The 15,333-nt window shown below is 52.8% G+C and overlaps 1 protein-coding gene across 3 annotated transcripts in view; it reads left to right on the top strand.

Moving 5' to 3' along the window:
* Positions 1–13,906, top strand: part of LOC118367680 (urotensin-2 receptor-like) — a 33,122-nt gene extending 19,216 nt beyond the window's left edge. Inside the window, exons 3-4 of one of the 3 annotated variants that reach the window (XR_008119567.1) lie at positions 12,253–12,346; positions 12,703–12,830. Coding sequence is in view for 2 of the 3 variants with exons in the window: in XM_052509712.1 (XP_052365672.1) it covers positions 12,349–13,500 (1,152 nt within the window). In the remaining variant the exon portion in view is untranslated. Of the gene's footprint in view, positions 1–10,286; positions 10,518–12,252 lie in introns of those variants that run through there. The other 2 variants (XM_052509713.1, XM_052509712.1) reach the window with 2 other exon arrangements.
* The last annotated feature ends 1,427 nt before the right edge of the window (positions 13,907–15,333 follow it).

The following is a 15,333-nucleotide window of genomic DNA, read 5'->3' as shown; positions in this document are numbered from 1 at the left end:
CCAGCTTCTCCCGTCCCTAGCCCCTCTCCCTCCTAGCCCCCTCCCTCCTAGCCCCTCTCCCTCCTAGCCTCTCTCCCTCCAGCTTCTCCCACCCCTAGCCCCTCTCCCTCCTAGCCTCTCTCCCTCCAGCTTCTCCCCGCCTCTCCTGCCCCTAGCCCCCTCCCTCCAGCTTCTCCCGCCCCTAGCCCCCTCCCTCCAGCCTCTCCCGGCCCAAGCCCCTCTCCCTCCAGCCTCTCCCGCCCCTAGTCCCTTTCCCTCCTAGCCCCTCTCCCTCCAGCTTCTCCCGCCCCTAATCCCTTTCCCTCCGAGCCCCCTCCCTCCTAGCCCCCTCCCTCCTAGCCCCTCTCCATCCTAGCCCCTATCCCTCCAAGCCCCACTCCCACCTAGCCCCTCTCCCTCTAGCTTCTCCCGCCCCTATCCCTCTCCCTCCTTGCCCCTCTCCCTCCAGCTTCTCCGTCCCTAGCCCCTCTCCTCCTAGCCCCTCTCCCTCCATTTTCTCCTGCCCCTAGCTCCTCTCCCTCCTAGCCCCCTCCCTCCTAGCCCCTCTCCTCCTCGCCCCTCTCCTTCCAGCCTCTCCCCCCCCTAGTCCTTTCCCTCCTAGCCCCCTCCCTCCTAGCCCCTCTCCCTCCTAGCCCCTCTCCCTCCAGCTTCTCCCGCCCCTAATCCCTCTCCCTCCAGCTTCTCCCACCCCTAACCCCTCTCCCTCCAGCCTCCCCCGCCCATAGTCCCTTTCCCTCCTAGCCCCCCGCCCTCCTAGCCCCTCTCCCTCCAAGCTCCTCTCCCTCCTAGCCCCTCTCCCTCCTGGCCCCTCTCCCTCCAGCTTCTCCCGCCCCTAATCCCTCTCCCTCCTAGCCCCTCTCCCTCCAGCTTTTCCTGCCTCTAGCCCCATTCCCTCCAAGCCCCCTCCCTCCTTGCCCCTCTCCCTCCAGCCTCTCCCGCCCCTAGTCCCTTTCCCTCCTAGCCCCCCTCCCTCCTAGCCCCTCTCCCTCCTAGCCCCTCTCCCTCCTAGCCCCTCTCCCTTCCTAGCCCCTCTCCCTCCAGCTTCTCCCGCCCCGAATCCCTCTCCCTCCAGCTTCTCCCGCCCCTAGCCCCACCATCCTAGCCCCTCTCCCTCCTCGCCCCTCTCCTTCCAGCCTCTCCCGCCCCTAGTCCCTTTCCCTCCTAGCCCCCCTCCCTCCTAGCCCCTCTCCCTCCTAGCCCCTCTCCCTCCAGCTTCTCCCGCCCCTAATCCCTCTCCCTCCAGCTTCTCCCGCCCCTAATCCCTCTCCCTCCAGCCTCTCCCGCCCATAGTCCCTTTCCCTCCTAGCCCCCCTCCCTCCTAGCCCCTCTCCCTCCAAGCTCCTCTCCCTCCTAGCCCCTCTCCCTCCTAGCCCCTCTCCCTCCAGCTTCTCCCGCCCCTAATCCCTCTCCTCCTAGCCCCTCTCCCTCCAGCTTTTCCTGCCTCTAGCCCCATTCCCTCCAAGCCCCCTCCCTCCTTGCCCCTCTTCCTCCAGTCTCTCCCGCCCCTAGTCCTTTCCCTCCTAGCCCCCTCCCTCCTAGCCCCTCTCCTCATAGCCCCTCTCCCTCCTAGCCCCTCTCCTTCCTAGCCCCTCTCCCTCCAGCTTCTCCCGCCCTAATCCCTCTCCCTCCAGCCTATCCCGCCCCCAGTCCTTTCCCTCCTAGCCCCCTCCTCATAGCCCCTCTCCCTCCTAGCCCCTCCCCGTCCTAGCCCCTCTCCCTCCAGCTTCTCCCGCCCTAATCCCTCTCCCTCCAGCCTATCCCGCCCCTAGTCCCTTTCCTCCTAGCCCCCTCCCTCCTAGCCCCTCTCCCTCCAGCTTCTCCCCCCCTAGCCCCATTCCCTCCAAGCCCCCTCCCTCCTAGCCCCTCTCCCACCTAGCCCCTCTCCCTCCAGCTTCTCCCGCCCCTAGCCCCCTCCCTCCTTGCCCCTCTCCCTCCAGCCTCTCCCGCCCTTAGTCCTTTCCCTCCTCGCCCCCTCCCTCCTTGCCCCTCTCCCTCCGAGTCCCTTTCCCTCCTAGCCCCCTCCCTCCTAGCCCCTCTCCCTCCTAGCCCCTCTCCCTCCAGCTTCTCCCGCCCTAATCCCTCTCCCTCCAGCTTCTCCCGCCCCTAATGCCTCTCCCTCCAGCCTCTCCCGCCCATAGTCCCTTTCCCTCCTAGCCCCCTCCCTCCTAGCCCCTCTCCCTCCAAGCTCCTCTCCCTCCTAGCCCCTCTCCCTCCTGGCCCCTCTCCCTCCAGCTTCTCCCTCCAAGCGCCCCTAATCCCTCTCCCTCCTAGCCCCTCTCCCTCCAGCTTTTCCTGCCTCTAGCCCCATTCCCTCAAGCCCCCTCCCTCCTTGCCCCTCTCCCTCCAGCCTCTCCGCCCCTAGTCCCTTTCCCTCCTAGCCCCCTCCCTCCTAGCCCCTCTCCCTCCTAGCCCCTCTCCTTCCTAGCCCCTCTCCCTTCCTAGCCCCTCTCCCTCCAGCTTCTCCCGCCCGAATCCCTCTCCCTCCAGCTTCTCCCGCCCCTAGCCCCACCATCCTAGCCCCTCTCCCTCCTCGCCCCTCTCCTTCCAGCCTCTCCCGCCCCTAGTCCTTTCCCTCCTAGCCCCCTCCCTCCTAGCCACTCTCCCTCCTAGCCCCTCTCCCTCCAGCTTCTCCCGCCCTAATCCCTCTCCCTCCAGCTTCTCCCGCCCCTAATCCCTCTCCCTCCAGCCTCTCCGCCCATAGTCCCTTTCCCTCCTAGCCCCCTCCCTCCTAGCCCCTCTCCCTCCAAGCTCCTCTCCCTCCTAGCCCCTCTCCCTCCTAGCCCCTCTCCCTCCAGCTTCTCCCGCCCCTAATCCCTCTCCCTCCTAGCCCCTCTCCTCCAGCTTTTCCTGCCTCTAGCCCCATTCCCTCAAGCCCCCTCCCTCCTTGCCCCTCTTCCTCCAGTCTCTCCCGCCCCTAGTCCCTTTCCCTCCTCCTAGCCCCTCTCCCTCATAGCCCCTCTCCCTCCTAGCCCTCTCCCTTCCTAGCCCCTCTCCCTCCAGCTTCTCCCGCCCCTAATCCCTCTCCCTCCAGCCTATCCCGCCCCTAGTCCCTTTCCCTCCTAGCCCCCCTCCCTCATAGCCCCTCTCCTCCTAGCCCCTCTCCTTCCTAGCCCCTCTCCCTCCAGCTTCTCCCGCCCCTAATCCCTCTCCTCCAGCCTATCCCGCCCCTAGTCCCTTTCCCTCTAGCCCCCTCCCTCCTAGCCCCTCTCCCTCCAGCTTCTCCCCCTAGCCCCATTCCCTCCAAGCCCCCTCCCTCCTAGCCCCTCTCCCACCTAGCCCCTCTCCCTCCAGCTTCTCCCGCCCCTAGCCCCCTCCCTCCTTGCCCCTCTCCCTCCAGCCTCTCCCGCCCTTAGTCCTTTCCCTCCTCGCCCCCTCCCTCCTTGCCCCTCTCCCTCCGAGCCCCTCTCCCTCCTAGCCCCTCTCCCTCCTAGCCCCTCTCCTCCCTCCCGCTTCTCCCTCCCTAATCCCTCTCCCTCCAGCTTCTCCCGCCCCTAATCCCTCTCCCTCCTAGGCCCTCTCCCTCCAGCCTTTCCCGCCCCTAGTCCCTTTCCCTCCTAGCCCCCTCCCTCCTAGACCCTCTCCCCTAGCCCCTCTCCCTCCTAGCCCCTCTCCCTCCAGCTTCTCCCGCCCCTAATCCCTCTCCCTCCAGTTTCTCCCGCCCCTAATCCCTCTCCCTCCAGCCTCTCCCGCCCCTAGTCCCTTTCCCTCCTAGCCCCCCTCCCTCCTAGCCCCTCTCCCTCCTAGCCCCTCTCCCTCCATTTTCTCCTGCCCCTGGCCCCTCTCCCTCCTAGCCCCTCTCCCTCCAGCTTCTCCGCCCGAGCCCCTCTCCCTCCTAGCCCCTCTCCTTCCAGCTTCTCCCGGCCCTAGCCCCTCTCCCTCCGAGCTACTCTCCCTCCAGCTTCCCCCCCAGCCCCTCTCCCCCCTTAGCCCCTCTCCCCCTAACCCTCTCCTCCTTCTTTGGCATGCCCGTGCCAGGTATTTGTTCAAATTCCTCACACCATGCGGGGCTAGGTATGTCCCCCCACCCACCCTCCCTCTCTCTACCCCTCGTCTTTATCTCAGTCGGTCTTGTGTTCTCTTGCTAACACATGTATGGGACATCAAGACCAGACAGTAATCATGCTAAGAGGCGTACAGTGCACAGGTCAATAACTCAATAAGTACCACACACAACCAGGTCAATGTGGTTGAGTTGCTCGGGGCATAGTGGTGCTGGCAGACCCAAGATGGTGGTTTTAATTCCCGTGCACAAGCCTGAATGTGAGTTAGAAGTTTCTTCTATGCTTAATGACCAAATCATTGCTATTTGAACTTGTTTCTGACATGGAAATATGTTGTTAGAGGCACTGGCTGCCTTACTGTAATTCAGACATCCCACCACCATATAACGCTGTATGTGTGTGTGTGTGTGTGTGTGTGTGTGTGTGTGTGTGTGTGTGTGTGTGTGTGTGTGTGTGTGTGTGTGTGTGTGTGTGTGTGTGTGTGTGTGTGTGTGTGTGTGTGTGCGTGCGTGCGTGCGTGCGTGCGTGCGTGCGTGTGTGTTAGAGAGAGAGAATCTGTGTGTGTAGTATTGACATTGGGCTAAAGTTGAAATGCCAGCAAATAAGGACGTCTCACTGGTGTGTCAGCACGTCTGTCCGTCTGCCTCCTGTCCTGTTCTGGTCTGTTTCACTGGAAAGCCTCATGAGCCACACATTTTTACTGGAAGATACTGGAACTAACACGCATATCAAGACCAGTGTGTTTGTGTAATCTAGATACTTATTCAATTTACAGTATGTTGCGGCAGAACGTTGCTGATTGTAGTTCTGTCTGTTGGATTGGCTGGTGCAATTGAGAATTGATTCCTTTTGGAGTCCATAAAGTTACATTTTTACATTTGAATCATTTTGCAGATGCTCTTAACCAGAGCAACTTACAGGAGCAATTAGGGTTTAGTGCCTTGCTGAAGGGCACATCAACATAATTTCCCCACCTTGTTGGCACTGTGATTCGAACCAGCAACCTTTCCGTTACTCGCCCAACTCTCTATCTGCTAGGCTGCCTGCCGCCCTTCACCTTATCTTAATCAGTCCCAATTGAGTGATTGACTTTGTAATTGAAGAAACACACGAGTGTAAATTTCACTGAAAGACTATTCTCCTGCGTCATCGTGACTCTTACTGGAAGGTGCATGTTCAGTAAACCCTAGTAACGTAATGTCTGTAATGAAGAATGTACAATTTCGTTAAGTCATAGCAACAATGTTTGTACAATATGTATTGTAGTCTAGTCTAATGTACTCACCATTGGCTTTGTTCTTGTGTTGTTCATTTTTGTGTCATGTTGTTATAAAGTAATTAAGCCTACTGTTTATTGCACTGGCAGGAGAAATATTGCATAATTCATTTCAAAGTGATTCACTGATTCACAGTGAATAGCATTAGTATGTCTTGGCCTCGGCTATGAGGGAGCCAGATACTGTTTTTATTTATTTATTTTTAAAAACATTTTATTTAACTAGGCAAGTCCGTTAAAAACAAATTCTTATTTTACAATGACGGTCTACCCCGGCCAAACCCTCCCTTAACTCAGGCGACGCAGGGCCAAACCCTCCCTTAACCCAGGCGACGCAGGGCCAAACCCTCCCTTAACCCAGGCGACGCAGGGCCAAACCCTCCCTTAACCCAGGCGACGCAGGGGCAAACCCTCCCTTAACCCAGGCGACGCAGGGCCAATGCCTCCTTAACACAGGCGACGCAGGGCCAAACCCTCCCTTAACCCAGGCGGCCAGGGCCAATCCCTCCCTTAACCCAGGCGACGCAGGACAAACCCTCCCTTAACCCAGGCGACGCAGGGCAAATCCTCCCTTAACCCAGGCGACGCAGGGCCAATTGTGCGCTGCCCTATGGGACATTTAAGTATTTGTAATAATATAACATCCTATATAAAATAAACAAACTTTTATTTCAGTAAAGGCTTCGTAAGATAAATATTTATTTGGCTTCAAAAGGGATGTTCTTGATCTCTTAATTGAAAGGTTTGTATTAGTTTTACCCTCCAACAGTAATCTCTTTGCTGAGTCATCTCATCAGAATGCCGCCCCTAATCCCTCTCCCTCCTAGCCCCTCTCCCTCCAGCTTTTCCTGCCTCTAGCCCCATTCCCTCCAAGCCCCCTCCCTCCTTGCCCCTCTTCCTCCAGTCTCTCCCGCCCCTAGTCCCTTTCCTCCTAGCCCCTCTCCCTCATAGCCCCTCTCCCTCCTAGCCCCTCTCCTTCCTAGCCCCTCTCCTCCAGCTTCTCCCGCCCTAATCCCTCTCCCTCCAGCCTATCCCGCCCCTAGTCCCTTTCCCTCCTAGCCCCCTCCCTCATAGCCCCTCTCCTCCTAGCCCCTCTCCCTTCCTAGCCCCTCTCCCTCCAGCTTCTCCCGCCCCTAATCCCTCTCCCTCCAGCCTATCCCGCCCCTAGTCCCTTTCCCTCCTAGCCCCCTCCCTCCTAGCCCCTCTCCCTCCAGCTTCTCCCCCCCCTAGCCCCATTCCTCCAAGCCCCCTCCTCCTAGCCCCTCTCCCACCTAGCCCCTCTCCCTCCAGCTTCTCCCGCCCCTAGCCCCCCTCCCTCCTTGCCCCTCTCCCTCCAGCCTCTCCCGCCCTTAGTCCCTTTCCCTCCTCGCCCCCCTCCCTCCTTGCCCCTCTCCCTCCGAGCCCCTCTCCCTCCTAGCCCCTCTCCCTCCTAGCCCCTCTCCCTCCCGCTTCTCCCTCCCCTAATCCCTCTCCCTCCAGCTTCTCCCGCCCCTAATCCCTCTCCCTCCTAGGCCCTCTCCCTCCAGCCTTTCCCGCCCCTAGTCCCTTTCCCTCCTAGCCCCCCTCCCTCCTAGACCCTCTCCCCCTAGCCCCTCTCCCTCCTAGCCCCTCTCCCTCCAGCTTCTCCCGCCCCTAATCCCTCTCCCTCCAGTTTCTCCCGGCCCTAATCCCTCTCCCTCCAGCCTCTCCCGCCCCTAGTCCTTTCCCTCCTAGCCCCCTCCCTCCTAGCCCCTCTCCCTCCTAGCCCTCTCCCTCCATTTTCTCCTGCCCCTGGCCCCTCTCCCTCCTAGCCCCTCTCCCTCCAGCTTCTCCCGCCCGAGCCCCTCTCCTCCTAGCCCCTCTCCTTCCAGCTTCTCCGCCCCTAGCCCCTCTCCCTCCGAGCTACTCTCCCTCCAGCTTCCCCCAGCCCCTCTCCCCCTTAGCCCCTCTCCCCTAACCCTCTCCTCCTTCTTTGGCATGCCCGTGCCAGGTATTTGTTCAAATTCCTCACACCATGCGGGGCTAGGTATGTCCCCCCACCCACCCTCCCTCTCTCTACCCCTCGTCTTTATCTCAGTCGGTCTTGTGTTCTCTTGCTAACACATGTATGGGACATCAAGACCAGACAGTAATCATGCTAAGAGGCGTACAGTGCACAGGTCAATAACTCAATAAGTACCACACACAACCAGGTCAATGTGGTTGAGTTGCTCGGGGCATAGTGGTGCTGGCAGACCCAAGATGGTGGTTTTAATTCCCGTGCACAAGCCTGAATGTGAGTTAGAAGTTTCTTCTATGCTTAATGACCAAATCATTGCTATTTGAACTTGTTTCTGACATGGAAATATGTTGTTAGAGGCACTGGCTGCCTTACTGTAATTCAGACATCCCACCACCATATAACGCTGTATGTGTGTGTGTGTGTGTGTGTGTGTGTGTGTGTGTGTGTGTGTGTGTGTGTGTGTGTGTGTGTGTGTGTGTGTGTGTGTGTGTGTGTGTGTGTGTGTGTGTGTGTGTGTGTGTGCGTGCGTGCGTGCGTGCGTGCGTGCGTGCGTGCGTGTGTGTTAGAGAGAGAATCTGTGTGTGTAGTATTGACATTGGGCTAAAGTTGAAATGCCAGCAAATAAGGACGTCTCACTGGTGTGTCAGCACGTCTGTCCGTCTGCCTCCTGTCCTGTTCTGGTCTGTTTCACTGGAAAGCCTCATGAGCCACACATTTTTACTGGAAGATACTGGAACTAACACGCATATCAAGACCAGTGTGTTTGTGTAATCTAGATACTTATTCAATTTACAGTATGTTGCGGCAGAACGTTGCTGATTGTAGTTCTGTCTGTTGGATTGGCTGGTGCAATTGAGAATTGATTCCTTTTGGAGTCCATAAAGTTACATTTTTACATTTGAATCATTTTGCAGATGCTCTTAACCAGAGCAACTTACAGGAGCAATTAGGGTTTAGTGCCTTGCTGAAGGGCACATCAACATAATTTCCCCACCTTGTTGGCACTGTGATTCGAACCAGCAACCTTTCCGTTACTCGCCCAACTCTCTATCTGCTAGGCTGCCTGCCGCCCTTCACCTTATCTTAATCAGTCCCAATTGAGTGATTGACTTTGTAATTGAAGAAACACACGAGTGTAAATTTCACTGAAAGACTATTCTCCTGCGTCATCGTGACTCTTACTGGAAGGTGCATGTTCAGTAAACCCTAGTAACGTAATGTCTGTAATGAAGAATGTACAATTTCGTTAAGTCATAGCAACAATGTTTGTACAATATGTATTGTAGTCTAGTCTAATGTACTCACCATTGGCTTTGTTCTTGTGTTGTTCATTTTTGTGTCATGTTGTTATAAAGTAATTAAGCCTACTGTTTATTGCACTGGCAGGAGAAATATTGCATAATTCATTTCAAAGTGATTCACTGATTCACAGTGAATAGCATTAGTATGTCTTGGCCTCGGCTATGAGGGAGCCAGATACTGTTTTTATTTATTTATTTTTAAAAACATTTTATTTAACTAGGCAAGTCCGTTAAAAACAAATTCTTATTTTACAATGACGGTCTACCCCGGCCAAACCCTCCCTTAACTCAGGCGACGCAGGGCCAAACCCTCCCTTAACCCAGGCGACGCAGGGCCAAACCCTCCCTTAACCCAGGCGACGCAGGGCCAAACCCTCCCTTAACCCAGGCGACGCAGGGCCAAACCCTCCCTTAACCCAGGCGACGCAGGGCCAATCCCTCCCTTAACACAGGCGACGCAGGGCCAAACCCTCCCTTAACCCAGGCGACGCAGGGCCAATCCCTCCCTTAACCCAGGCGACGCAGGACCAAACCCTCCCTTAACCCAGGCGACGCAGGGCCAAATCCTCCCTTAACCCAGGCGACGCAGGGCCAATTGTGCGCTGCCCTATGGGACATTTAAGTATTTGTAATAATATAACATCCTATATAAAATAAACAAACTTTTTATTTCAGTAAAGGCTTCGTAAGATAAATATTTATTTGGCTTCAAAAGGGATGTTCTTGATCTCTTAATTGAAAGGTTTGTATTAGTTTTACCCTCCAACAGTAATCTCTTTGCTGAGTCATCTCATCAGAATGCCAGATCCCCAACTTATTCCTCCTCTTGGAATCACAGCTGAGACCAAAGCATCCAGCTGATACAAATCTATAATGATATACTTTATGGAGAACTTTTAACATTTAGACATCATGGTAATACATCCCTGACTCATTGGCATCTGCAATGTACTGCAGTCTGATTTTCAGATACCATTTATGGTCAAATACTTGAATTTTGTGGGGAAATCTTTCCAGGACGTTTATCTGGACCTGGCTCAAAAATATTGAACCTATTATATCAAAATATAGAATTTTCACACGCAAGATCATGCAACAACACTGTTCAACCCTCACCTTTTCTTTCCAGCAAATACAACTCATCTAAAAACGCACATAGTAACACAAGAAAGCCCAATTCAAGTGTAACGGAGCCCATTATGTTGACCATAATATGAAGTGTTATGTGAGGCTGTAAATACAGAACACTTCATATGAACCTAAAGTATTGAAAGACACTCATTCAAGCAAGCAATGTTATATTTCCAAATCTATTCATTATTTCAATTTAGAATAGAAGAAATATGATCTAGATATGCATTAGGGAAGCTTGAAGAGTGTCCTAACTTCCACCATTTGACAATAACCATTTACTGTAAGTACTTGATTATAGGCTGCATGAATGACAGCTATAATAGTTACTTTAACCACAACCTTTAATAACTGACTAATATAACCAGATGTCCAATACAAAAAACAAAACAAACCACAACAAATGTTCAGCCAAAGTATGGAACTCTATGTGTCACTAATATATGAGTGATGGGTGAAAGACCTCTCTCTCTCTCTATCATTCTCTCCCTCTTACGCTGTGAGCGTGTCTGTTTCTCCTCCTTCCCCTCCCGTGGCCTCGTAGACACACCAGAGACTGGGCCGAGGGGGCGAGAGCCACACTATGAGGAGGGAGAGGAAACATAGCATAGCGAGGCACAAAGTTAGGAGGAACAGCTTCAGATCCATCAACCATCACCTGTCTGACAACGAATAATAAAGAATTGAGGATATCTATTTTTTCTATAGACAAAAACTGGACCAACTATAGGCCTCTTTGGATTTTTGAATGGAAACTGAATCGGACATTCAGACAAATTAAATGGATGATGATGTTATTTGCAACTACCGGAATTGGATTGAATAAGGTAAAGACAACTCAACAGATTATATAGCCTACTTCAAAAAGGTGTATTTGTTGTCTTGGCTAGAGCAGTCTGTAATACAGAGCTCTGGTCTTGGATATACACTTCTTTGGAAGAATTGTCTAATGCTGGGTGGATACGCTACCCATTCATCTGACCATTTAGCCTAAATGATTATTATCAATAATTAACAAGTCATCATTAGGCCTACTCTACTCTTCAGTCAGTCTTCTCAGTTATGTTTATGTCACAGTGTTTACCGTAGGCCGAGGCCTGTTTGTCAACATTTTTATTACATTCAATCGTCATTTATATTCTCTGACTAAATGTTATATTTGGAGTTTGCACAAATATTTTCACTAAATAATACCTGTCACCTACATTTAGAAGACATAGCCTAATCGTTTTAGATTATGATGTGGTAGCCTTGGCCTAATATTTTTAGAAAGCTAAATTAGACTAAAATATTAAATATCTAAGTAACAATCAAAGGAAAGAAACGTCCAGTAAAAATGCAACAGTCTGAATGTCCATTCGTTAAAGATATTAACAGAGATGTTATTTTAGGGGGCACATTAAACCCCTGTGACATGGGCCACAGCGGGAGTTCGGCAGGCCCTCCACAGTTCAACAGTAGCTCTTAACCCCGGTACTGGCGGAGCCAACATGTGTCATAGGCTTTCTTTCTGCACTCTAGTTTTAGCCCTCGATCTGCTTTGACGTTACCGCGTACAATTACAATCACTACATTTACCACTACACCGAGAGTTATACGTTAGGTTGGATAGGTTATTTGGATTCGCCTATAGGAAACCACGTTGCAAACAAGTCTATACTTGTGTGTTTATAACCATTAACTTATTATAATTATCCTAATGTAGATATCGCAATGTTTTGTTTAATGAAACAGTGGGTTTCAAACCTCATTTTATGCCCTAATAAATCACCGAGCAAAACACGATGTTTTATTGCCTACAACATGGGTTCTCTCTGTCTCCTGCTCTTCCTATCCCCAGCCACAGCGGTGTAGCAAGCCGATGGAATTTCATAAACTGGTGAGTATGTTCTGTTACGTAAATAATTTAGGGACAGCTTGAAGCAGGAGTCTCTGCATTCTCGTGCCCCCGGTGCGCAAATGTGCACGTAGACATACATCTGGAAAGGGCCGAAAAACGCGTCAGTTTACTGGCCTCATGTTCAACTTCATGAGGCGCGCGGTGAACATTTGTATGCGTCGGGTTCCACAGTTCGTTTCGTGCCATGAAATTGTTGTCCACAATCAGCGGTGCGACCTTAACATGAGTGCAGGGGGTTCATCAGTACATTTATGATCTACAACCGGCTCTACAGCCCTACACAGAAAAGCCAGTGTGAAAAAAAGCACTATAAACTTATCTAGAATTGAAGCTTTGCCAATACGACTTCTATGATGATGCCGTTCTAAAATGCCTCTGTTACTGGGACTACTACACAAATACAATACATTGACAGAACATTCATCCATATGCCAAAAACAAAATGGCCAACAAGAGGCAGAATACAGTTGTGTGGCAAATCATGAAATGCTGTAGATGCTTTTCAGAAGGCCATTTTCTGTGTTTCAATGCTAATACATATAACTTTCTCCTCTCCCATTTCCCTTTCTCAACCATGGTCCCCATCTCCTATGTCTACCCCCCCCCCCCCCACACACACACACACTCTTACTATTGTCCACCACCAAAACCCTCCCATCCAGTCAAGTGGAATCAAAATAATAGTTCCTCTACCTCTGACATTTATATAAACCCAGCTAACCTCCACACCACCATTTCAGAAGTCTCAACTAAAAAGTATGGATTTCTCTAGCTCCCTGCCTCCCTCACCTTCTCCATTATACACCTCCCCCTTCATCCCCAACTCCTCCTTCCCCTCCGCCTCTCCATACATCTCTCCTTCCCCCAGCCTGGCCTCAACCGCTCTCTTCTGCTCCCTCCTGTCCCTCCTGGCTCTCCTGGGCATTGGGGGGAACCTCTACACCATGGGTGTCCTCATCAGACGCAGGAGAGGCAGGAGGAGGCGAGGGTGTTCTAGCTGCTGTTTAGGAGGGAGAGGAGTACCGTTACCATCCTGCCTCTCCTCCTCTCCCCCCTCCCTCTCCCCTTCCTCCTCTCCCACCTCTTCTTCCTCCACCTCCCTCCATCTCCAGGTGCTGAGTCTAGCTCTGGCGGACCTCCTCTACCTCTTCACGGCTCCCTTCATCGTGTACGACAGCCTGGCGGCTGACTGGGCGTTTGGGGAGCTGGGCTGTCGCCTCCTCTTCAGCCTGGACCTGATCACCCTGCACGCCTCCATCTACACCCTCACCGCCATGAGTCTGGACCGCTATCGGGCTGTGGCCAACCCCCTGGCCACCTCGTCCTCCCCCTCCTCTGGGCTGCTCCGTGTGGCCCTGGCCTGGGGCCTGGCGGTGGCACTCAGCCTGCCCATGATGATCACCCTCCATCTGGAGGACGGAGACGACGGACAGCTGTGTGTCCCTGCCTGGGACGAGCAGAGCTCCAAAGTGTATATGAGCGTGCTGTTCTGTACCAGTATGATAGGGCCGGGGCTGGCCATCGGGGCGCTGTATGCTACTCTGGGCCGTCTCTACTGGGTGTCCCAGACCCAGCCCTGGGCCAGTGGTAGTGGGGGTAGCACGTCCTACCCTCCGCGGGCCCCAAGGCCCAAGGTCCTTCTCCTCATCCTGGGGATAGTTCTGGCCTTCTGGGCCTGTTTCTTGCCCTTCTGGGTGTGGCAGCTGCTGCCGCTATACCGGCCCGACATGCTGCGGACAGTACCGGTGGGTACCCAGGTGACGGTGAACCGGATCCTAACGGGGCTGACGTACGGGAACTCTTGCGTGAACCCATTCTTCTACACGCTGCTCACAGGGGGGAAACCACGGAGGAACAGGCAGACACCGACGTCAGCGAATCAGCTCTGCCGCAAGAGCAGTCCGCAGTAGTGTTCGTGACAACACAGACAGTCCGGTATAATAGACTGCTCTGGGGGCTGGTGGGGGGCTGCTTACAAACTGTCCGATTCAAACACCCCCGTCTCCCCCTGAAATATCAAAGGGCATTTCACTGTGTGATTGTTAAGGACTATATTAAAGACAGCACTTTATATGCACGGATGTGACTGGACCATATTTCCTATTTGGAGATTAAAAATGTGATGGGCTGAGCAAAAATACCAAAGCTTCAAAACTTGAGAAATATCTCATTGATACCTGCATGTTGAGTTTGGACTTTTATTTTGTAATGAACTCTGCAATGCTTTGCATGGTGACGATGACATCTGTATTTATATCCAGTTTGGTGTGTATAATATGATATAATATATCAAATAAAAACATGCTTTATATACTAGAGTCTATGTCACAGGTTTTTTGTTCCTTAGAGGAGAGGATGTGTTCCTCCTGACCCCTCAGAAAAGAACACAACATAACTGAAAATACAGATCTCATACCCACGGTTTTATGGTATTTATGACAATAGCAGACGAGGGGAGAGAAAGAGAGATGGCCAGAGAGAGAGAGAGACAGTGAGAAAAAGAGATATGGCCAGAGAGAGAGAGAGACAGTGAGAAAAAGAGGGATGGCCAGAGAGAGAGAGACAGTGAGAAAAAGAGGGATGGCCAGAGAGAGAGAGACAGTGAGAAAAAGAGGGATGGCAAGGGAGAGAGAGACAGTGAGAAAAAGAGATATGGCCAGAGAGAGAGAGAGACAGTGAGAAAAAGAGGGATGACCAGAGAGAGAGAGACAGTGAGAAAAATAGGGATGGCCAGAGAGAGAGAGAGACAGTGAGAAAAAGAGGGATGGCCAGGAAGAGAGAGACAGTGAGAAAAAGAGGGAAGGCCAGAGAGAGAGAGAGACAGTGAGAAAAAGAGGGATGGCCAGAGAGAGAGAGAGACAGTGAGAAAAAGAGGGATGGCCAGAGAGAGAGAGACAGTGAGAAAAAGAGGGATGGCCAGAGAGAGAGAGACAGTGAGAAAAATAGGGATGGCCAGGGAGAGAGAGACAGTGAGAAAAAGAGGGATGGCCAGAGAGAGTGAGACAGTGAGAAAAAGAGGGATGGCCAGAGAGAGAGAGACAGTGAGAAAAAGAGGGATGGCCAGAGAGAGTGAGCAAAGAGATGTAGAGGGAAGGAGGGGGACAGAAGGCGAGAAGAAGGAGAGACAGAAAAAGAGAGAAAAAAGCAGAGAATGAAAGGCCAAGAAGAAAGTGCTGAGTGGAAAAATCCCTGGATTTGAGTTTGCACTACTTTTATTTGTGTGTCTGTGTCAGCGTGTCTGTGATTCTCTCAGGTCTTCCCCTTCCCTGTGTGTGTTCGTTGGGCAGTCTCTCTCTCTGTGTGTCTCCTTGTAGCAACGGCGTGTCTGTCTGTGTCTGACTCAAACACTGACTGTACTATACACCCAACAAAACCCTGTGGCTCTTTGATGCAGATGAGCAAATATTGTTGTTTGACAGTGAGGAGTGAGGTTGTGGGGGATAGGGGCTGGGTGGGTGGGGGGGTTATGGTCTGGGTGGTGGGAGAGATGGGGGTTGGGTGGTGGAGGTGTACATATGTGAAGGAGTTTGTTTAGAAGTATTGTGCGAGTGCATTTAAGAGAGGGGAGAAGGAGAATGGACTTGTTGATGCATGTCAAGCTGCTAATCATTGGGAATAGGGGACAGGTGTGTGTAATGAAAGTTCCGGATGGATCCGTGACAGTAACACCCCCCGACGTGCTGCACTAGCAGCGCAACGACACCGGCCTTGAGGACGATCACAGGAACGCAGTGCGGGTCGTT

Source organism: Oncorhynchus keta, unplaced genomic scaffold (assembly GCF_023373465.1).
Source record: "Oncorhynchus keta strain PuntledgeMale-10-30-2019 unplaced genomic scaffold, Oket_V2 Un_contig_496_pilon_pilon, whole genome shotgun sequence".
Taxonomy (NCBI): domain Eukaryota; kingdom Metazoa; phylum Chordata; class Actinopteri; order Salmoniformes; family Salmonidae; genus Oncorhynchus; species Oncorhynchus keta.
Note: the sequence above shows the minus strand (reverse complement) of the source record. Positions and strands in the feature narration are given on the sequence as shown.